Source organism: Balaenoptera acutorostrata, chromosome 3 (assembly GCF_949987535.1).
Source record: "Balaenoptera acutorostrata chromosome 3, mBalAcu1.1, whole genome shotgun sequence".
Taxonomy (NCBI): domain Eukaryota; kingdom Metazoa; phylum Chordata; class Mammalia; order Artiodactyla; family Balaenopteridae; genus Balaenoptera; species Balaenoptera acutorostrata.
Window position 1 is genome coordinate 143,957,295 of NC_080066.1, and position 22,597 is coordinate 143,979,891.

At 41.7% G+C, this 22,597-nt stretch overlaps 2 protein-coding genes across 6 annotated transcripts in view; one reads left to right on the forward strand and one right to left on the reverse strand.

Annotated features, from left to right (window-relative positions):
• The window catches only part of ZBTB25 (zinc finger and BTB domain containing 25), a 54,974-nt gene extending 49,613 nt beyond the window's left edge, over positions 1–5,361 (reverse strand). Inside the window, exon 1 of one of the 4 annotated variants that reach the window (XM_057542915.1) lies at positions 4,901–5,360. The gene's annotated coding sequence lies outside the window, so the exon portion shown is untranslated. The other 3 variants (XM_057542914.1, XM_057542913.1, XM_007184272.2) reach the window with 3 other exon arrangements.
• A 141-nt stretch (positions 5,362–5,502) lies between these two features.
• Positions 5,503–22,068, forward strand: ZBTB1 (zinc finger and BTB domain containing 1). Of its 2 annotated transcripts, none has more exons than XM_057542910.1 (2): positions 5,503–6,204; positions 19,595–22,068. In XM_057542910.1, exon 2 carries the CDS (start codon positions 19,613–19,615, stop codon positions 21,752–21,754), a length of 2,142 nt encoding a protein of 713 aa, XP_057398893.1. In that variant the 5' UTR covers positions 5,503–6,204; positions 19,595–19,612; the 3' UTR covers positions 21,755–22,068. The 2 variants fall into 2 exon arrangements, with proteins under 2 accessions (XP_057398893.1, XP_057398894.1); XM_057542911.1 differs by lacking the exon at positions 5,503–6,204 and adding an exon at positions 6,735–6,752.
• Positions 22,069–22,597: the final 529 nt, after the last annotated feature.

Here is a 22,597-nt window from a genome sequence, read left to right on the forward strand (position 1 = left end):
ATTTACAAATACTATAGCCAAATATAACGGTCCTACATCTTAAAATGCTTTATCTGTTATCAAAGTGGTATTTATAATAATAGCACTGATATTTAAGAGACTACAAAAACCTTGTTTACTTACTAGACTGCAATAACTCTAGGTTAGCTCAAACTAAGTAAGCTAGTACAGCTTAATACTAGTATCTATGTTAGCTGAATTCAAAGTTAGCTTGATATCCAACATCTTTGATTTTTATTTATTTAAAAAAATCTATTATAATAGTTAGACTGGACTCTCAGATCTATGGTAGCCAGAATGATGTCCTGCAATACACAGCTTTTCATTCTTGCAGGCTAAAAGAATCTTTAATAAAAGAAGAAACAAAAGGAGTAAGACATCTGTTTCTTTGGAAAACAAAGTCTTAGATATTTTCTTTGTGGTTCTCACCACTGTGACTTTATTATTAATTATTGTTAAGACATGGAGACAGGAAAGTCGGCCCAGGAATGTGCACAGCTTTTTTGAGATACTTACTCATGGCTATAAATACAAAGGTAAAAGCAGAAATATCCAAAGTGCTACATAATAAGACTTTATACAAGGATTTTAACTTTTTAATGTACTTTCACATGATTGTGGTGGTGTAACGTTTTATAACCAGAGAATGTTTGCAGAAATCATTTTACCCCAGAATAGTGGCTCTAACTGCTGACTGCATGGTAAAACCTTCCATGTAGAGTTGTACTGATGCCTGAGTCTTACTCCAGATGAACCCAAACAGAACTGCTGAGGGTAAGGCACAGATCCTTTTTTAAGTTCCTCAGGTGATTCTAATATAATGCCTCAATGAAGAACCACTGCATTAAAAGAACAAGGGACAGGGCTTCCCTGGTGGCGCAGTGGTTGAGAATCTGCCTGCCAATGCAGGGGACACGGGTTCGAGCCCTGGTCTGGGAAGATCCCACATGCCGCGGAGCAACTGGGCCCGTGAGCCACAATTACTGAGCCTGCGCGTCTGGAGCCTGTGCTCCGCAACAGGAGAGGCCGCGATAGTGAGAGGCACGCGCACCGCGATGAAGAGTGGCCCCCACTTGCCACAATTAGACAAAGCCCTCGCACAGAAACGAAGACCCAACACAGCCAAAAATAAATAAATAATAAAATAAAAAAATTTAAAAAAAAAAAAAAAAAAAAAAGAACAAGGGACAAAGGAAACCCTAGAGACTATTTCACAAACTAAAGTTACAGAGATGACGCAATTTCACAAGAAGTGCTCAAAATGTGGGAATTATCCCAGTTACATTAAATGAACAAAAATCAACTACTGTAATTCTAATTTTAACTTTAAACTAAAATATTAGCCAGATTTAGAAACAAAAATATTCCCAAACTAGTAGGATGGGTATTGGGGGCAGACGAGGAACACAACATTTTCAAACTTTTTAAAAAGTACTTCGGAAAAAGAGGTGTATTTAACTCTCTCATACACCATTATACCTATTTTCATAATATCTGAAAACGACATGGAAATTCCAAATCTGAAAATTATTGTGTGAGGTAAAACCTGCAGTAATTCTAGGCATTTGCTTATGAAAATCACTGAGAGTATAAGAGAAGAGGGTAAGAAGCAGACGTGGTAGATGACACAGGAAGCACAGTCATGCTCTAGAAACCTTTAACGGAACAGGGAAACGTTAGTTTGGGGCCTCCTGCCTGTTGGCAGACACAGCCAGCCTACTACATCTCTATCCCCATCTAAACAACATGTGGGATGCCTGATAAAGCCGCAACACCAGGCAACCAAAAATGCTAACACCAGTGAGGGCAAATTGCTACCGGACTTTAAAAATACCAGAACCCCGTAAAGGAAAGGAAAAGATTCTTCTTAGTCTGCTAAAAAAATAAAGTCTGCATTTCTGAAAGAAGAATAAGCTACTCACAGGACAGGAGAAAGCTGGAAAACAACAATGCTAGTACACACCTAGGATACGGTATAAACAAGAATGATTATAACTTCTGAATATAGGTGAACCACTACTTCCTTTGCCATGGAATGTTCCACAAACACGTTATCCACATGGGCTAATGAAACCCTTTGCTTAAAGTGCCTAGGGTTTTTCAGGGGGAACAAAAAGTCGTTGTATGACTGATTTGTAACCAGGGAAGAAATGAATTAGAAAATTTTCAAAAATAACTAACTTAACACTATAAACACTTTTTCTCCAGGTAAGGTTAACAAAAAAGAAAGAAAGAAAGAAAAAACATTCCTACTAGCAAAGGGAAAGTAGAAGTGTTAATAAATTCAACCAAAAATCCTGAAACTGTTGTTTGTTACTTTCTTTCCACTTCCTCCACTTTCCCTAAGCAAGTTCAAGTAGCGATATCTCTTCTATCCTAGAGGAAACACTGTTTAGTTATTATCAATAGCTATTATTATACAGAATAAATAGTATGTGCAAGGCCTTGTGCTAAATGCTCTATGCACATTATCTCTTTTAATCTTCACCATGACTATATGTATTATTTTTATTTCCATTTTACAGATGAGGAAAAAACCTAGGCTTAGGACAGGCAACTAGCAAATAGTATAAAGTGGGGATCAAAAGCTACGTCTGACTCCATAGCCTGTGCTGGTGACTATAAACTGGAACAGTATTTTTCTTAGCATTCTTCTCTCAAAAGACTGAAGTTCACATGCAATTGGGAATAAGCAAGCAGAAAGGGGGCACAGGAAGTGGTGCAGAAATACTTTATAATTTATCAAGATAAGAGCACCTGTGCTGCTTTTTAAGACAAGGGGGGAAAAAACCCTCAACGCTTTTTCTGGCCCTGTTATTACTAAAATGGAGACGTTTTTCTTTAACAAGATGGTCAAGCACCATCTATGGACCATAGTAAATAAATCACTTCGGTTCAGTGGTGGGGAGGGCATTATGCAACACTTCCCAGCACAGCCCTGGCCAGGGTAATTTATGGCCAAGGCACTTGGGCCCCTCCTCCCCAGCTAGACAGCCTGGCTCCTTCGCATTCCCCTCAGGAGATAGGGTGGAAGCACACAGCTCCACTTTCTAAGGCATAGAGGGCAGCTGAAAGTCCTGCTCAGCCTCTCTGGGCAACCACAGGCGCCAATAAATCAGCCACAGGCGATTCTCTCATCCCCTTCCTGGCTAGAAATGGTAGCAAGATCTAATGCAAAAGAGCACTGACCGGACTTGGGAGATAAAGTGATTTAGGCTTGAACTCTACTGCAAATGACTGCATCATCGAAGCCAGGTAAATCTCTGAGACTCTTTCCTCGCTTGTAAGATGGAGACAATACTACCTCCTTTTTGCTAAGTATTCAAAATTCATCTATGAAAGCAGCTAGCCACTGCAGGTACTCAATAAACAGTGACCACACCTGAGCAGAATCCCTCTACTACCTCCAAGACATTCAGAGCAGGGCTGGGCAAAAAGGTGTAGCAAGTCATGTGAGGTCCCCTCCTCTTTTCTTGCTGACCATCCCTGTGATGCTCCACTGCTTCCTGATAACCTCCCAGCCATCAGAACTCATCCATTCTGCTTCCTATCCCATCGGTGTTTTGTTCCCTATTAAAGAGCTGATGTCTGATAATGGATTAATAATTTACACTTAATTAAAGCACATGCAGATTGGTAAAGAGATCTTTGATGCCTTTACCCAAGGAAGCAACCAATGCTGTAAATCTTGGTTATTCTTGCAGAGAATAGGGCTGAATTTGGGGGTGGGGTGGGGTGGGTACGACGACAAGCTTTGAGCCCAAAGTACATTAACAGGCAGCTTATTGCACCTAGAAATAGTCAACTGCATTCCTTAAGACACCAGAGCCATCACACTAGCCAAGTCTGATTTCTCAATAACCGGAATCAAGTCAAGCATAATCACTTCTGGCAGATAGTCTCTACAGTGCCTGGGTTAAACTGGCACCGCACTCCGGCTGCGGCGAGGAGCGTAACGACCAAGGCATCTAGAGCCTTGGAGTCCAGTTAGTAAAGAGGTATGGGACTTCGATCACGCTACACAGTCTTTCGGCCTAGTGTCCTCATCTGTAAAATGAGAGGGATGAACTGCATTTTCTATAAGGTCCCTTTCAGCTTTAAAATTTGTGATTACAAAGTGTACTTTACACACTTCACAACATCCTTTGAGAATCAACAGCTTTGCCAAAGACTTTAGTCTCAAGAGAATGCATGCCATTGGGAGGAAACGGACATTAATTTATGAAACATGTCAGCTGCTGTCAATTTCCAGGTACAGCTTAGAGCAGCTTGACAACAGCTTGCTTGCTTTCTCCAAATAATGAGTGCTAGAGAAGGCAGTGATAGATGGAGCAAGCTTTAAAAAGAAAAACTGACTTTGCTTAGAATGAGATTAATATAATCTGAAAAAAGAAAAATGAATTATGGGGATGGTGGGGACTTCCTGCCCTAGAGACGGGGTAATCACAAACGAGGGTGGGAAAGAGAGGACAGTGGCTGCAGCGTCCCGTAGGTAGCACCTGGAGACCCGCCCATTGGCGAGAGGGGTCAGGGGTGCGGCTGCCTGGGGAATGCCTCAGGCCCGTCGGGGCTTCCCGCGCCGGTCGCACCCGGACTGGCAGCCGGAAGGACTCCGTGCCTTTAATGCGCCCCCGCGCCCTCTCCGGGCCTGCGTCAGGCCCCGGCAGCCGCCTGGTGCGGGCAGCGAAGAGCAGCTCTGGACCTCCTCGGCCCAGTTCTCACTCGCGGTTGCCATTTTCCTCCACTGCCCTGACATCTCAAACGGACCAAAAACACCCCCCTCCCCAGCTACTTGCATCTGTCCCGCGACCGACGCAGCTGCAGGCCGCCGCCCCAGGCGGCTCGCGACGGGAGGGACTGAGCCCGGGGCAGCCCATAGGGGCCGGGCCTCATCACTTACCCAGAGGCCGCCGCGGCGGGCGGCCGGCTGACTCCTCCGTGCGGGAGGGGCGGCTCCCGCGCAGCGTACGTCACGCGGCGGCGCCGGCTCACGCACCCCGCGGCCCGCTCTCGCGCGGCTTCCCGCGCCAGCCGTCCCGGGATGGGCCCACGTGACCGCGCGCCTGGTAGCTGGCGCACCAGAGGGGCGGGGGGGAGGGGGGCCGGTGTGCGTGCGTGCGTGCGTAGGTGCGTAGGTGCGCGGCCGCCCGCCCGCTCAAGTGGCCGGGCGGGGGGTCGGCCCGCGCTCCGGGTGGCTTCGCCACGGTCGCTAGTCGCGACTGTGTAGGCGGAAGCGTGGAGACGAGCCTGAGCGTCAGGCTCCCCACACACAACCGCGTGACCCGGGGACTTTCCCCAGGGTGTGCAAAAGCACAGGCACCCCCTCAGTTAGGAGATGGGGGCGGGGAAGGATGTTCCCGCGTGTTCGCGGGAAGAGGGGTGAGGGCGCGGGGCCAGGGAAGCTGAACCACGGGAGCCTGGGAGGGGAGGCCGGCTGGGCGGGGTGGGGCATGGCGGGGGAAGTGACTCAAGGCCAGAGGCGGACAGGCCCACGGAAGGCAAGGGTGGGGGAGGCGCGGGGAATGGGCGATCATGAATCGACTGGCCGCGCACGGGTCAGGGCAAGGGTGCCGGCGCCCCCAGAACGCCAGGGACGTACTGTGAGGGAAGGCCTAGTTGCTGAGCCCTTTGGGGCCGGGGTCTGACATCTGGACGGAGTGGGAAAGCAGCATCTTGCCCTTGGGGAGTCGGGAGGAGCCCAGTCCCATCCAGCTGTGCAAACAGGAGGAGGAGGAGGAGGTCCCAAGCCTACCCTTGGGAAAGGGGCGAGAGGGGTGGTCAGGCCGCCGCCGCGCCGGCCCCCGCGGTACGGGTTGCGCCAGCCTCCTCGGAGCCCGACGCAAAAACTTGTTGCAACAAACAGGCGACCGCGGGTGCCCCTAGCAGCCAGCGGCGGAGTGGGTGGGCGGTCGAGAGGGAGGGGAAGGCTGGCGGACGCCGCAGCGAACTGGTGGGCAGACCCGGAGTCACCGCGTAAGCGGGGCCGGCTCAGTGCGGTGCGGCAGGCGCGGCTGTGCGGCAGCGGAAGTCCTTTGTTGCAGCACAGTCCCTGGCAGAGCCAGAGCCTCTCCGCGCAGCCCAGCCCGAGCGCCGCGCGCCGCCGCCACTGCAGCTCTCGGCCCCTCTGCCTCCGCCCGCCTTTCCCGTAGCCGATTTGCCTTAAACTCCCTAAAATCTCCGCAGCCCCTGTTCCTGCTGCGGCCGGTGAGTATTTGCCATTTGTGGGGCTATTTGCGCAACTTTGGCCCGGGCCGGAAAGCGGCGGGCCGCGGGCTTAGCGGAGTGCAGGGCCGGAGCGGCGCCGACCAGTGCGGGGAGCCGGAGCGCGGCGGGCGCGCGGCGAGGACCCGGCGACGGGTGGCTGCTGGGCCGCCTGCTTGATCCCGCCGCCCGCCGGCGCGCCTGGTCGGGGACGTGTGGCCTCTCTGGGTCGGAGGCGAAGCCCCCACGGAGACTAGTTCCCAAATTAGTTACCTTCTTTTTCCTTTCTTTCTCTGCCTTTATTTTTTTGAGGGGGGAGGGGAGGTGTAGACGGGAGGCGGGAGGACCCGGTTGATTGACGTGCCCAGAGCCCGCTTCTCTCAACTTACAGCCGCGGCTCCTTGGCGGGTGGGAGGGGAAGTGTCCCGGAGCCCGAGGCCGCAGACTTGGGCGCGCTCCGAGGGAGGAGGCGTAAGAGCCGTGCAAATTCTTGCCACGCTTTTTCCCACTCCCTCCTCCCGGCACACAAGCTTTTTGTTCAGTAAAAAGTGGTAGGTCTCGGGTTTGGGGATTTTCAGTGGAAAGATATGTTTCTTGGGAAAAGAGTGCTTTCGCTTCCAGTGGTGGGCGTTTGCTAGAAGTTCTGTTAGTGTTCGGTAAATGTGTTGGATGTAGATCAGGAGTTGTTACCGCTAAAATATGTAGGTTTGGGTCTGAGCTTAGCCACCCTCCCAGTCTCCCTTCCTACCTAAGCAGCGCGTCTGCGTGATCTGAAAGGTTGACATGACATTTTCCAAATTGGGAGCGTCAGGGAGATGTTGATGAAAGTACTTGATGTTTTCTGGGGACAGTATGGAATTTGTGTGTAATAATATTCCTAAATCAAGCTTCAACGTGGTAGGTACACGCAGATTATTTATTGGCCTAAGTATATTTCCATGCAGTATTACGGCAGGAAAACTATGCCAGGAACAATTTTCCCTTTGACACTCGATCCCAAGAAGTGGTCCCAGGCTTTCTGAGACTTAGAATCAGCCTCTTGAGCTGAAGTTCAAGGCACTCTGGAGCAGATTTGGTGAAGGATGCAGTTCTCATGATAACTCCAAAGCAATCACCACTCGCTCCTTTGAAATTATGAAATTTTGTCATTGCAAATGGATATGATGAGGACACTTGGAATACAAAACGATGAAGTTTCAATGATGGCTGGCCATCAGAACCTCAGAACTTTCCTTTTGAATCACTTGCTGGATATCTAATAAAGTCTCAATAATAACTGAACGTATTTGGAAGCTAGATGGGGCTTCCTCATCTTAAACAGAGAAAATTGAAGCATAGTGGAGGTGAAATGCTTTCCCAAAGATTGATAAAATAATGACAGTCTGCAAGTAGAGCTTTCAGTCAGCATCTTACATTCATTTTAAAAGCAGATTTCTCCATTACAACCAAATTTTCATGGTATAGAAAAATAACTCACCGTTGAGCAACCTTACCTGAAGCCTTTCTATTCTTCCTACCCCAACACGGCCTAAATTGGAGGCAGTGGGGAGCCCTGGTGCATCATTGTCAGAGAAGAGAGAAACTGTATTTAACCAGGACCTTAGCAGGGCAGAGCACAGTCTCAGCCACTTGCTCTTGACCTTGTGTTTGATTTCGCTTTAACACAGCTAAATTTTTGTACTCCTTCCTCATTCTCCTCTTTTGCCAGGCTCTGGGAAAGGTATAGTCCATGGAACTTTTTAAGGGTATCTCTGTGTTCCTTGCAGGACAACCATTCTAATGTGCAAGAGAAAAGAAGTGCCTGCTTTCAGGCCTCTCTTCCATCCAGGAAAAGTGCTAAGCCTTTGCTATTAAGCTTCTGGCGCAAAGGGGAGGAAACCATTTGGGATAAAAATGCAGAAAATTTTCCATAGATTTTTACTTTTAAGCCACAATCTGTTGTCTTCCAAAAAAGAATTGAGATATATTTGAAAAAAATTGAGATATATTTGCTTGAGAGGTCATTTTGATGTCTATAGGATTTTTTTTCTCCTGATTTTTTCTTCTTGTGCTGGTATCTCTTACCATAAAATATTGACATTATTCTTATACTCTTATGGAAACCAAATTAAAAGTGATTAGTGTCTCTTTTTTTCTCAAAATGGAAAGGCTTTTATATAAAATTCATGCTCTTTGTAAAAATTCAGCCTATACCAAAGTACATAAAAAACAAAAATGAAAGTCATTTCTGACTCCCACTCCCCAGAGGTAATCTCTGTTAACAGTCAATTCCTTGTTTAAAATGAGAGAAAGCAACATTTGGTCATACTGTGCTGCTGTGTGTGCCTCACCCTGGCTAGGGATGGCTGTGATGATTCATGGGCTCGTGTTCTCTATTCACTGCTCAGGTTGGTGAGAAATGGCCAGGTAGAGGAAAGGGAATGTTTTGCATTGGACTGATTTAAAATTCTATGATTAAGTAACAGATGTGAGAGCTTAAATACAACAGGGCTGCTATTGTAGGTTTGTCCTTATGAAGTACTTACTGTAGCTTGGTGGGCTAGTTCTCACACTTTTAATGTTAATGTTGGTGTCAAGCCTTTGATGGGTTGATTTATACTTGCCAAACTCATTAAAACAAAACAAAACCCCTCACATTTGTAAAGAGTTTCATAATCTATAGTTGGGAAGGAGTAGGTATACTTGCCATTAAGGCCACTGCCAAGATAATACCTGTGCTGTTATGGGATGAGAGGTCCCTCTTGATCTATATCCAGAGGTAGCATACCAAACATCAAGGAAAGGAAATTAGAGGAAAGAAGGGGATTAATGACAGTGGTTTTCAGATGTGGCCTAGAAGGAGATGGTACATATTTAAGATAGATTTCTAAGTATACTTATATTGTGCCATGTATAGTTATCTGTATAAGAAGTCTTAGAGTACAGAATCACTTATTCCTTAGCCTGGTATATTCAGGAAGAGTAACCTGTGAAGTAGTTGATGTTCTGAAAACAAATCCCCAAAATAGTACATAGAAGTTAAATCACAGCATTTGTTATTTGAGAGTGTTGGGAACAAATCATTTGCAAAATAAAATTGGCAAATTAAAGAAAGAATTAAATTGCCAACCAGATTTTCTGTTTGTTGTCTGTGTGAGATGCATGCGATCCTTTTTAGAGATAACTGAAGAGCTCCATCCTCACTTTAAATCTTTTGTATTAGGGGAGGGCTTCCTCTGATGGGCCGTGGGAGTCAGAAGATGGAAGCAGAGATGGGGAGCGCAGGGCATTCTGCCTGCAATATGGGGCTTTATGAGAATGGGGTGACTCTGGGAGGCTTAGAATGTCCAAGGGGACACTTCAGTTAATAGTCATTGCCAGAAAGAGTGTTTTCTGGTTTACAAAAACGGAAACTTAGGGCTCTGAATCAAAAGGGTCAGAGTCTGAGTCCCATCTTACAAGATGAGCGCTTCAGTACCAACCACTGAACCTGTTTCCTCATTCACAAAATGAGGATAACAAAGATAACCTACCTCGGGGTTGTTGTAAGGATCAGTTGTATAATGTATGGGAAATCACTTTGTAGATTTTTGACTACTATATAAACGTTGCCATAATTGAAATAATGCAAAAAATTGATGAGCAAAATAAAACTTGCCTTCTTCAACACTTATTCATTCAAAAACTGGTCAAATATCCACTAAATGTCAGGCGACTGTTAGAGGCTCAGGGGATACAGCGATGACTAAGACAGTGCCACGATCTCAAGCAGCTTACAGCAAAGCAGGGAAACCATATCATTATAATCCCTGCCGCGCGTGTGATGATAGACATAGCATCCCAGTTTGGATGATACATTATTTGTCACCCTATAGTTGTAGGTATAGGCTGTTTTGGAAGCACAGAAGAGGCATCTACCTTACCCTGGAATCAGAAAGAACTTCCTGAAGAGAGTGAGCTGGATGTTGAAAAGGCTCTAAGCAAAGGGAATAGCATGTATGAAAGCATGAAGGCTTTTGCTGTGTTCGTTGCTTTGGGATGAGGGGAAATCTTAAATGTTAAATAGATTTAAGACTTAAAAATGGAGTTAAACTTCTTAGAATGAACATACTTTTTATGATACTCTTTATTGGTTTCATTGACTTAATAAGGGTGAAATTTTCAGGATTTTGGTTAGAGTTAAAAAAGTAGCACTTGGAGCTACACAATTGGAAGCAATACAGTTAAAAAATATTATGTGTGGACTTGCTGAAAGAAGGAAACTGGGTAGTCCCTCCCATCATCTTAGAGCTGCCTCACCAGTTTTCTTTTTTTTATATATATCTTTATTGGAGTATAATTGCTTTACAATGTTGTGTTAGTTTCTGCTGTACAACAGAGTGAATCAGCTATATGTATACATATATCCCCATATCCCCTTGCCTCACCAGTTTTCACGCAGCAACATTTACTGAGTACACACACTGTGTTGCAGAGAATCGAACAAGCCAAAATATTGGCCTTCAAGTTGCTCATAGTCTAGTGGGGAGACCAACATATACGTAATTGTGGAAGCTGATTATTATTTAGCACTTGCTCCGTGACACACTGTCTTACAGTAACTAAACCCTAGGAAGGATTACAATCCCCATTCTCAGATGAGAGAACTGAAGCACAGATTGGATGCAACCTGCTCAAGTTCACACACCTAATAAGTGGCAGAGCCAGAATTTGAACCCAGGCAGTCTGGTTAGTCTGTGCTTTAACATCTACTTTATGTTGCTGTTCTGATGATTAAAAAAATAGCATAATAAGTGCAAAATAAGGAGATAATACACAGAGTAATATCAAAACCTAAAACAGTGGGAGAGGGAGGTCTTGCAGAAGGCTTTCTGGAGGAGGTGATAAACTGATTCTTAAAAGATATGTGGCCGGTTCAGATAGAAGAACCAATCAACATGAGTAAAAATGGAGGTAAGAAATACACGAAGTATATGGGCTTGGAGGATGGGGTGGTGGCCAGCAGTTTTATGCCACTTGAACAGAAGTTTGAAGCAGGAAGTAGCCACATAGGAGACTAGATGGGGGGGGGGCACGGAGGGCTTTTGTATCCCTTGGGAAGGAGTTTGCTCTTCAGTCTGAGGGTATGTGAAAGGACCCACAGAAGCAGAATGACAGGGTCTGATTTTTGTTCTTTATGAATCATCTGAGGGTGAAGGATGGATTTGAGGGACCAGTTAAGGAGCCTATTGTAATAATTCAGGAGTAGTGATAGAGGCCTCAGAGGACAGGGAAGGTAAAGATGGAATCGAGGGGCAAATCTGAGAAATATTTAGTGAGAAAACTGGCAAGACTTAATAGTTAATTATGAAGAAGAAATCCCAGGTGACTCCCAAGTATCCTGGGTGATTGGTGCATGCTGGAGAAGGGGGAGGAGCAGTTTTAGGTGGGTCCCAGACAAAGTCACAGCGTGAGTACGCTGGAATAGAAGTTCCACAAGATGAACCCTAAGAATACGAATGCCACGTGCAAAAAGGGACTTCCTGGTGAAGCTGCTTTTTGCTGAGAGAAGCCTGCTCTTCACCCAGTGCCCTCTGGTGGTCAGTAGATGCCATGTTGCCTCTGTAGGATAAACAGATCAACATTTAGACTGCCTGAATTAAATGCTTTTCCTCTTCCACTCCTGGAGGAAGAGAGGAAAATTTCAGGAGCCACTATGTTCCCTTTGCTTTCTGTGTGGACGAATTCATTTCCCAGACCTAGCAGCTTAACTACAGTAACACCTCAGTTATTCAGAGTTATTTGGTTGACAACCCCAGCTATCCAGTGGCCTGACCTGAAGCGAAAGAGTAAGGCAATTTGTTGCCTGTCAACAATTAAGATAGATTAAACAAAGTGCATGAATTAAAACCCTATCTTATTCATAGAACACTTCCCTAGGTCCTCACAGAAAATTAAATTATTTATGTAGATGCAGTTTCAATGAGTTTTTGTCTAATTTCATAACCCATAACAGATTGAAATGGCGGGCAGCAGGAGATCAGCACACCTTTTACAAGTGACAGCTGTTGGCCTGACAAGTAGGGAGACAGAAAAATACTAATCATCCAACAAACTACAGTCTCCAAGAGCATAACAGCCTCAGGCCATTTTGTGCAGGTGCAAACAACCCTTGGAAATTTGAAGAGCTCCTATTTTTCAGGAAGACATAATTGATGCAGAGAAGCAAGCAGACAGCTACATGATGCTGTATATGGGGGCGGCTGTTAGAATAGAAGGAAGAGCCCTAGACCAAGATTGAGGAGACCAAGGTCCCATCCTGTCAGCCACGAAAACAAGACGTGACTTTGAGTATGTGACTTAACCTCTCAGGGCCTCCATTTGTTTTCTCATCTATGAAGTAGCGGGTTGAACTTGATCATCACTTGGTAAAATTCTGTGAACTTTGTTCACAATGATGACATTAATGTTTAAGAAAAATCCTATTACTCTTGGATTGAAAAGACAAACATTTGTCATCTCTAGTTTATACAAGAGTTCTGTGAGAAGTATGATTATCTCTATTTAATACATGAGGAAAGCAGGCTTAGAGAGGTGAAGAAAATTCGTAGCTGAATAAGTAGTAGAGCTGGTATTCAAACCTATCGGTGTCTGCTCCCTGGGCTCTTTTTTAACACTTTCATTTAACAGGCATGCATTAAGTGCCAACTACATGGGCAGTGTGCTAGGCACGGGGAACACAAAGGCCATTTAACCTCGTCCCCATCCTGGAGAGTTGAGTGTAGTAGGCATTGCTGTACAGTCCCTCCGTTAGTCCTAAAGATGCAAGTACTACTACAGCACAGTTAGGACGAATGAACACACAGCTACATTTGGGTTTTTAAAGACTTTAGGGTGTGAGCACAGAACAGAGCCACCATTTATAGCTTTGTTTCTATGGGAATATGTGTTTCAAGTTCCAAATAACTAACTTAAAAATAAAGTTTTGGAACATAACCCAGTTATAATTTCAGAACTTCCTGTACTAAGTACTGAATTTGCAGTCTAATAATCAGCCAGGATGCTTGTTCTAAAAAGTGAATAAAATTTTCTAAACTTGATCATGTCTGTCCAATTTCAGTGCCTGGAATTAAAACCTTTTATCTTTGTGAGCCTGTACAGCCAGTTCTTACTGGAAATCTCAAGCAGAAAACCTAAAGAATTTTCTTACGTTTAAATTTAGAGATTGGAACACTGTATACCCTGGAAAATGGAATTCTAGGAAAGAATTTTGTCAAGGTGACCTTATTTTTATAGGTAGCAAAGTCGTTAAGGCTATGATCTCAGGCTCAAGAGTCATATTGCTTGTGTTCTAATCTCACCCAGTCCTCTGTGGCCTTAGGAAGGTTATATAACATTGTGTTCTGTTTTCTTATCTGGAAATGGGTCTTAAAACAGTATGTACTTTGTAGAGTTTGTTATGAGGATTAAATGATAAAATGATATACATATTTACATGCATACATACATGTTTTATATATAATACACACTATATATTCATATATGTGTGTATATATATATATCTTACTATTGATATGCCAGGCTCTAGTCTAAGCAGATATATCACACACACACACACACACACACACACACACACACACACACACCTGCTTAGACTAGATCCTGGCACATTGGTACTAAGGCCAGTAAAACAAATTTACCTTCCCTCGCATTACATTTCCAAGCTTTTGTTTATGCTGCTGTGTACCTCTCCCCAATTTTTTACGTACATACCAATACAGATACCTGAAATGCCTTCCCCACACCGCTTTCTATTTTTCTTTCTTCTACTCATTCATCAAGACTTCACTCAAATCCTTCCTAAAGCCCACTACTGTTCTAGTACAATTCATGCTTTTTCTAAATGCATACTGAACTTTATTCAATATAATTCAGTACTTATATTTTCTCAAATCATTTCTTGGTATAAAATGTAATCCCTCATATTACATATTACATATTACTGTATACCATCCTTCTCCACCCTCCACCTCAATGCTTTATGCCATGTTGGGAACATTGTAGGTGTTCAATACATTCTGATACTCTGATTTATAAACAGGAGAGAATCCTTTCACTACATTTCAAGCTTCTTAAGAAGCTAGTCAGTCTATAGCCCACAGGTTAAATCCATATACATACATTCAGTCATATAAGACATAGAAATAGGTACGAGGAAATGAATGTATGTACTTAAATGTCCCTTGAGACCCAGAGGTAATTGTTAGTAGTTCAGAGATTGGGATGCTGAACTGTAGACTCACTGAGGCTATGCAAATCGTTCACAGGGGAATGTCCTTGATAATGCAAGTCTGGGACACAGAGGGTGGTTGTTTGCCTTATGGAAGGAGTCACTCAAAAATTCCTTTAAGTTGCTTCTTCATTCACTTTATATGCTTATTTATAGACCCTTAAATTATCATTTCACTAAGGCTAGGGCAAAAGAAACGTCCAGCAAAACTTTTTTTCCATTTAAGAGATTTAGCAATGAAGGAAAAGTATTTCTGAAACCTTACTGTGTCAGTGAGAAATTTACTGAAACAGCTTACAGAGTATAACTTAGGGAACACGTCTACTGAGTGAGACTAGATGTGCATATACAGATATAACCACATTACAGATAGAGTTCAGAGGGCGTAGTTTCTTGTGCAAGGGCCTTAACAAACCCTATGTTAAGGACTCATGCCCAGTCCTTGCTGACTGTTCTTTACATATGGGGGTACACTGCATAATACCAAGGAGCATGTAGTAACCACAGTTCAGTGGTTAGTACCGTGCTGGGTGGGCAGGAATCCTAGTACCTATAATACTTTACCACAGTTAACCCTTGATAACATTGTTTAACAGCACAACATCTTTGTCCTTCTTCTATGAAATAAGCATGTTGGACTAGATTAGGTCTCTAAGCTCTAAAAGCCTATGAATGTCTAAATTACTGAATATTCTTAATGTGTTTGGTAGCTGTTTTTGAATTTGAGATGAGCTGGTTAAACTTTTTCAAACTAAAATTTTTAAAATTCAGTGTAAACATTTTTGCATCACCTACCTCCTTATTCCTCTGGAGAACTGCATCCACACTGGGTATCCTAGCCTTAGGAGAACCCTTGGCTTTGGATCACGTTTGAAGTTTCTGCTCTCAACCCCAGCCCTTGAAGAACTTCTAGCTGTACAGACTTGTTTTACCAGTGATGTAGCTAGTAACACAAACAAAAGCAATCACAGAATGTCATTATAAAAACAAGAATTGAAATATAAGCAATTATTGAAAACAGGTAACAAGCTTTACTATAACAAAGTTCACTAAGTTTTTTGGGTAGCATTATTAAGGATATTTTTAAAATTGAAGAGAGCAAACCTCTTTTGGAATTTGAATGAAATTATTGTTTAATTAATAAAAGTGAGTGAAATACAAACATTTTAATGCAAAAATTATTCTCAAGACATAACAAACTAAAAGTCTCACAGGAATTTAGATCCTTCACCCATGATTCCACCTCCCGCCTTTTTGTTTATTTGTTTTTGTTTTGCTGTTATTAAGCCTTCTTAAGGCTTTTCTGAATGAGGTGTAACAAGAACAGAGTTGTTGGTACTAATGTGTGAATGATTGCTATTAAAAGTTACTCTCCCTAAAATCCACTTTACTCAGAACTTGGGCATTTGCATAATAACATTATAGAAACTACAGTTTTAGGTCAGCCTAGGAGCTGTAGTGTTAGCATTAATTTTTGACCAAAAGGTACTTGTTCAGCTTCCAGCCTTACGAGGCGAAGATAGAATACTCAACAAATGTTTGTTGAATTAATAAATGTGTGTTAAAATGCTGTTGATCCTCTTATATGCTTTAGTGTCTTGTTTATGTTAATACAGAATGTATGTTCACTAATTTAATTGAATTATGACTGTAGCTACAGATGTGTCTTATCATATCGGTCTTCTATGTAGCTGCATTAATTTTGGTTGCTGACCATAAAACTGCTTTTCCTTTAGATTAGAAGGGTCCTTGGAACTTTTAAGCTCTTCATGTCATTATTTCAAGCACAGGGCATTTAAAACCTGAAAGTTTTAACAGATAAACTATTGGCTTTCATACTGCTGGACTCATATGGAAGGAGCTGTAAGATTATCTCGTCAAACTTACCTCCTATGCTTAAGGAAGCATCGCCACTGTTACTTCCATTAATTATCATGTGCCAAGCACTATACAGTTTACACATTGCTGCTGTGAACCCTAATGTTTGATATGTTTTTTGAGGTATTATTATTATTTCTTAACATCTTTATTGGAGTATAATTGCTTTACAATGGTGTGTTAGTTTCTGCTATATAACAAAGTGAATCAGCTATACATATACATATATCCCCATATCTCGTCCCTCTGTGTCTCCCTCTCACCCTCCCTATTCCACCCCTCTAGGTGGTCACAAAGCACTGAGCTGATCACCGTACAGCTATGCTATGCAGCTGCTTCCCACTATCTGTTTTACATTTGGTGGTGTATATATGTCCATGCCACTTTTTTGAGGTATTATTATCCCCTCTTTGACAGTTCAGGAAACTTGGAGTCAATGAGGACAAACAAGTTACCTCAGGTGGCAAAGCTAGGTTGGAACTCAGGCCTGTCTGATCCAAAGCCTGTGCTCTTTTCACTGTACCATACTGTCCTCAACATTATTTCATCCCTGCTTCTACACGGGGCACTCATTATCCTCTAGACGAGTTCGTTTCATTTTTGAACAACTCTTATTACTAGGGGAAAAAAATTGAGATAATATCTATCCCTCTACCTCTTTTTTCATTAAAGGTCTCTCTGAATCCTGTAAAATGTCTATAGACCTAGAAATCTCATCCTACATAAAATGGGCTTGGGGTCAGTATTTTTCTGTGTGTGTGTGTGTGTGTGTGTGTGTGTGTGTGTGTGTGTGTGTGTGTGTGTGTGTGTGTGTGTTTTAACCCTTTGAATAAGGTTTTGTTGTTTGGATTTGTTTTATGTAATTGTAATTGTTACATAATTTCATAGCCTGTGTTTATTTACTTGACTTTCCATCCTGAAAACTTTTCTCATTTTCTTCTACAGCCTTCATTCATAAATATAATTTTCATAAAGGCCACATGATGGTGAATTTTAAGAAGTAGATTTACCTTGGTTTACTTACAACTACCTTATTGCGAGGCATTTCAAGTTATAAATAACACATTGATAAAGATCTGCGCATATATTGCATTTTGTATATGGGTACATACTGAACATGACTCTTCAATTCTAGTACAGATATCTGAGTTACACAAGGTTGAAATGCTGTACCTTCTTGAAATACTTGATTTGGCTTACAGAAAAGGCCTAGAGGTTGCAAGTTTAGGAAGGCAGCAGGTCTCATTATAAGCCACCTTCATTTCACCAGGTGCACATGCCTACTGTGTAACCCTGTCTTCAGGCAGGAAGAAGGAGGCAGAGTGGCCTTAGGTAGTTGGGGAAAGGGGTATGTCATCCACATGTGATCTGGGACAAACAGTTTATAAAAAACAAGTGGAAGTAAGTAAAGTTAGATAATCTTTTAATTTCTACTGTAGGGAATGAAGGGTTTGTGGACTGAAGAGTGAACGTTTTATTTCTCTGAACAGCTTGTTAAATGTTCTTTTTATGTTCAAATTGTATAAGAACTTGTTTTTGAGTAGATGATAGATTCTGAAGTTTTATGTATACAGATTAAAAATTAAGGCTAAAATTTTATCTTATTTTAGCTTTGTAATGTAATAGGACTTACAGTACTTTTAATATTCTCCTCTCCTCTCTTCTTTATTCATTGTCAGCTCCATACATTAAAAATATTTATATGTTGATAAGGGAAGAAAACTGGTTGCAGAAAGGTATATACAGTACAATACCATTTAGGTAAAAAATAAACAAGAACAACAACAAAAGCAAAACTATGTGCCTGGCATGTAGTAGGTACTCAATAGCTGTTGACTCTGTAGGTATAGCATAAACAGATTTGAAGATATACAATTGGAGAGGTTACCTCTGGAAAGAGGTGTGCGACCTAAGGTGTGTTTTTATTCTATGTACTTTTATGTTTCAGTTTTTTGCGATGAGCATGTGTTACTTTTGTATTCTTTTTTTAATGATTGAAAAGTGAAGAAAAATTTACAATCTAAGGATAGGTATCTCCTTCCCAAATAGATCCACTGCTTCTTTATACTGTAAAGTGCAAGCCAAGCAATATAAGACAGATACTCTGACTCTACAGAATTATTGCCTCTCCAATAATCAAGAAAAGAGAGGAGCATTGATCAAACCTGTTTGCTTGGTGCCATTTCCATGTAATCTAATAAGCTTTTGTAAATAGAATTTTTCTAAGGAAATTTTCAACCATGCAAAAATAGAACTATATCTGCCTCCTAGCGTCAATAGTTCTCAACACATGGCCAGTTTTGTATCATCTATAGCCCCCACACCCACCCCACTGGATTATTTGCAAGCATATCTTGGATATTTCATCAATAAATACAGCAGTCTGTGTATCTAAAAGATAAGGATGCTTTTAACACAACCAAAATACCCATATCACACTTAAGGATGAGCAATCATTCCTTTTGTCAGTCATCTAAGAAGTTTTTAATACTCTGCGACTGAATTACTAACTTTCAGTTTAAATTGCTATTTTATTTAACTTTCATTGTTTGTATCCTTCAAGTACTTTTAAACTAGTGTCTTTTTTCCTTTCAAATTTAGTATACATTTTCACCCTAAAGGCGTAATGAAACCAAGACTGTATGGTTTTTGCTTTTGATACCTTTGCTTGTATTTCTTAAAATAAAAACGAGATGCTTGAATAAATGGCTGGGTATCTTCACCTTCAAGTTTTAAAAATGATTCAGGTATATGTTATTGCACTTTGCTACATTAGACTGGAAAGCTAGTCATACCTTGATTGTAATAGTAAATTCACACAAGTCACAGGTCATGATCAAAATTATTCTTTTTTTTTTAAATTTATTTATTTATTTATTTTTGGCTGCATTGGGTCTTCGTTGCTGCGCGCGGGCTTTCTCTAGTTGCGGTGAGCGGGGGCTACTCTTTGTTGCGGTGCACAGGCTTCTCATTGCTGCGGCTTCTCTTGTTGGGGAGCACGGGCTCCAGGCGCGCGGGTTTCAGTAGTTGTGGCACACGGGCTCAGTAGTTGTGGCTCGTGGGCTGTAGAGCGCCGGCTCAGTAGTTGTGGCGCACGGGCTTAGTTGCTCCGTGGTATGTGGGATCTTCCCAGACCAGGGCTCGAACCCATGTCCCCTGCATTGGCAGGCGGATTCTTAACCACTGCGCCACCAGGGAAGCCCTATTCTTTTTTTTTAAGTGCTTTTCTGATATCTTGTCTGACCTTAATATTTTTGTTTTACATAGGTCTCTAATTAATAGAAGATGGCAAAGCCCAGCCACAGCAGCTACGTCCTTCAGCAGCTCAACAACCAAAGGGAATGGGGTTTCCTCTGTGACTGTTGTATTGCAATTGATGACATTTACTTTCAAGCACACAAAGCAGTTCTAGCTGCCTGTAGCTCCTACTTTAGAATGTTTTTCATGAATCATCAGCATAGTACTGCACAGCTGAATCTCAGCAACATGAAAATTAGTGCCGAGTGTTTTGATCTCATTTTGCAGTTTATGTATTTAGGAAAAATTATGACAGCTCCTTCCAGTTTTGAGCAGTTTAAAGTGGCAATGAACTACCTACAGCTGTACAATGTTCCTGACTGTTTAGAAGACATACAGGATGCAGATTGTTCTAGTTCAAAATGTTCATCTTCTGCTTCTAGCAACCAGAACAGCAAAATGATATTTGGGGTAAGAATGTATGAAGACACTGTGGCTAGAAATGGCAGTGAAGCCAATAGATGGTGTGCAGAGCCGAGTTCAACAGTAAATACACCACATAATAGAGAGCCTGATGAAGAGTCTTTGCAATTAGGTAATTTTCCTGAACCATTATTTGATGTATGTAAAAAGAGTTCTGTGTCCAAATTATCTACTCCAAAAGAACGTGTCTCACGACGCTTTGGACGGAGTTTTACCTGTGATAGTTGTGGATTTGGCTTTAGCTGTGAGAAATTACTAGATGAGCATGTGCTAACCTGTACTAACCGACATTCATACCAAAATACAAGATCCTACCACAGAATAGTGGATATTAGAGATGGAAAAGACAGTAATATCAAAGCTGAATTTGTTGAAAAGGATTCTTCTAAAACATTTTCTGCACAGACGGACAAATACAGAGGAGATACGAGCCAGGCTGCTGATGACTCAACTTCAACCACTGGAAGCAGAAAAAGTAGCACAGTGGAGTCTGAACTAGCCAGTGAAGAAAAAAGCAGAGCTGCTGAGAGGAAAAGAATCATTATCAAGATGGAACCAGAAGATATCCCTACAGATGAACTGAAAGACTTTAACATTATTAAAGTTACTGATAAAGACTGTAATGAGTCCACTGACAATGATGAATTAGAAGATGAACCTGAAGAGCCATTTTATAGATACTATGTTGAAGAAGATGTCAGTATTAAAAAAAGTGGGAGGAAAGCTCTAAAACCTCGGATGTCAATAAACACTGATGAAAGAGGTGGTTTGGAAAATATGAGGCCCCCTAACAACAGCAGTCCAGTACAAGAGGATACTGAAAACGCATCCTGTGAGTTGTGTGGACTCACGATAACTGAGGAGGACCTGTCATCTCATTACTTAGCCAAACACATCGAAAATATCTGTGCATGTGGCAAATGTGGACAAATACTTGTGAAGGGTAGACAGCTTCAGGAACATGCCCAGAGATGTGGAGAGCCCCAAGACCTGACAATGAACGGGTTAGGAAGTACTGAGGAGAAAATGGACATGGAAGAGAATCCTGACGAACAGTCTGAAATCAGAGATATGTTTGTTGAAATGTTGGATGATTTTAGGGACAATCATTTCCAGATAAACAATATCCAAAAAAAGCAGTTATTTAAACATTCTGCCTGTCCTTTTCGATGTCCTAGTTGTGGCCAGCGTTTTGAAACTGAAAATCTAGTGGTTGAACATATGTCTAGCTGCCTAGACCAAGACATGTTCAAGAGTGCCATCATGGAAGAGAATGAAAGGGATCACAGACGAAAGCATTTTTGTAATCTGTGTGGGAAAGGATTTTATCAGCGGTGTCACTTAAGAGAACACTATACTGTTCACACCAAGGAAAAACAGTTTGTTTGTCAGACATGTGGAAAGCAGTTTTTAAGGGAACGTCAGTTGCGACTCCACAATGATATGCACAAAGGCATGGCCAGGTATGTCTGTTCCATTTGTGATCAAGGCAACTTCAGAAAACATGACCATGTACGGCATATGATTTCTCATTTATCTGCTGGTGAGACTATATGCCAGGTCTGCTTTCAGATATTCCCAAATAATGAACAGTTGGAACAGCACATGGATGTTCACCTGTATACATGTGGAATATGTGGAGCAAAATTTAATTTGAGGAAAGATATGAGATCACATTATAATGCCAAGCATTTGAAAAGAACATAAGTGATTTTCTACTGTATAATGTTTAGCTGATAGGAGACAAAACACCAAAGCAAAGGATATGAGCTATTTAGAAAATGAATTTATAAGATGAATTGTTGAAAAAAATTTTAAGGCCCTTTACCTTTAATATTTTTGTTTAGGATCTTAAGTATCTACATTTTAGGTGTTATTAAATGTTTATCATTTTTGTTATTTTTAATAGAATTCTTTGTTTATAGTTTGTTTTAGCTATGATTAAAATTACTTTTAAATGTAGACTACAAGTGGTTGTTACCCCTTCAGTGACTATTAAAGTTTAGTTTTTTATCAATAAGGTGATGACTTCACTATTTTTATGTGTTTTTTTTTTTTTTCTAAGGTTACCCTGTGAAATTTTAAACCCAACATCATTGGCCATTCCTGTTTAAATTAAAAAAAAAATTGTTTTTGTTTTAAATAATTAGTTATTTGAAACTATCCCATTCACTGTAGCTTTTTTTTTTCTTGTAAGTTGAACAGTGATTTAGCCACTGTTTATTCCCTGTCTTATCAATGAAATTCGTATTCTTAAATTGACAACTTAATAGGCAGGTTAGGTGCACTGAATCTAACCTTGAAGGTTGACATGGGCTCAAACTTGGCCTAAAAAGATTGATGAACCTAAGGAAATTCCTATAAATGAATATTTCCTATAATTGATAAAATATTATCATTTAATAATCACATTTAAAACTTATATTAAGTGTAAAACCCAATGACTTTACCCCACTTGAGAAATTAGTGGGGACAAGTCATTTTGTTTTGTGATATTAAATTTAACTATGATAGTTAATTAAAAAGGCATATCTTGTATTCATTTAAAGT

Bases quoted from the DNA above. Each gene is read 5' to 3' on its own strand.
- ZBTB1 (XM_057542910.1), top strand. From the start codon at position 19,613: ATGGCAAAGCCCAGCCACAGCAGCTACGTCCTTCAGCAGCTCAACAAC.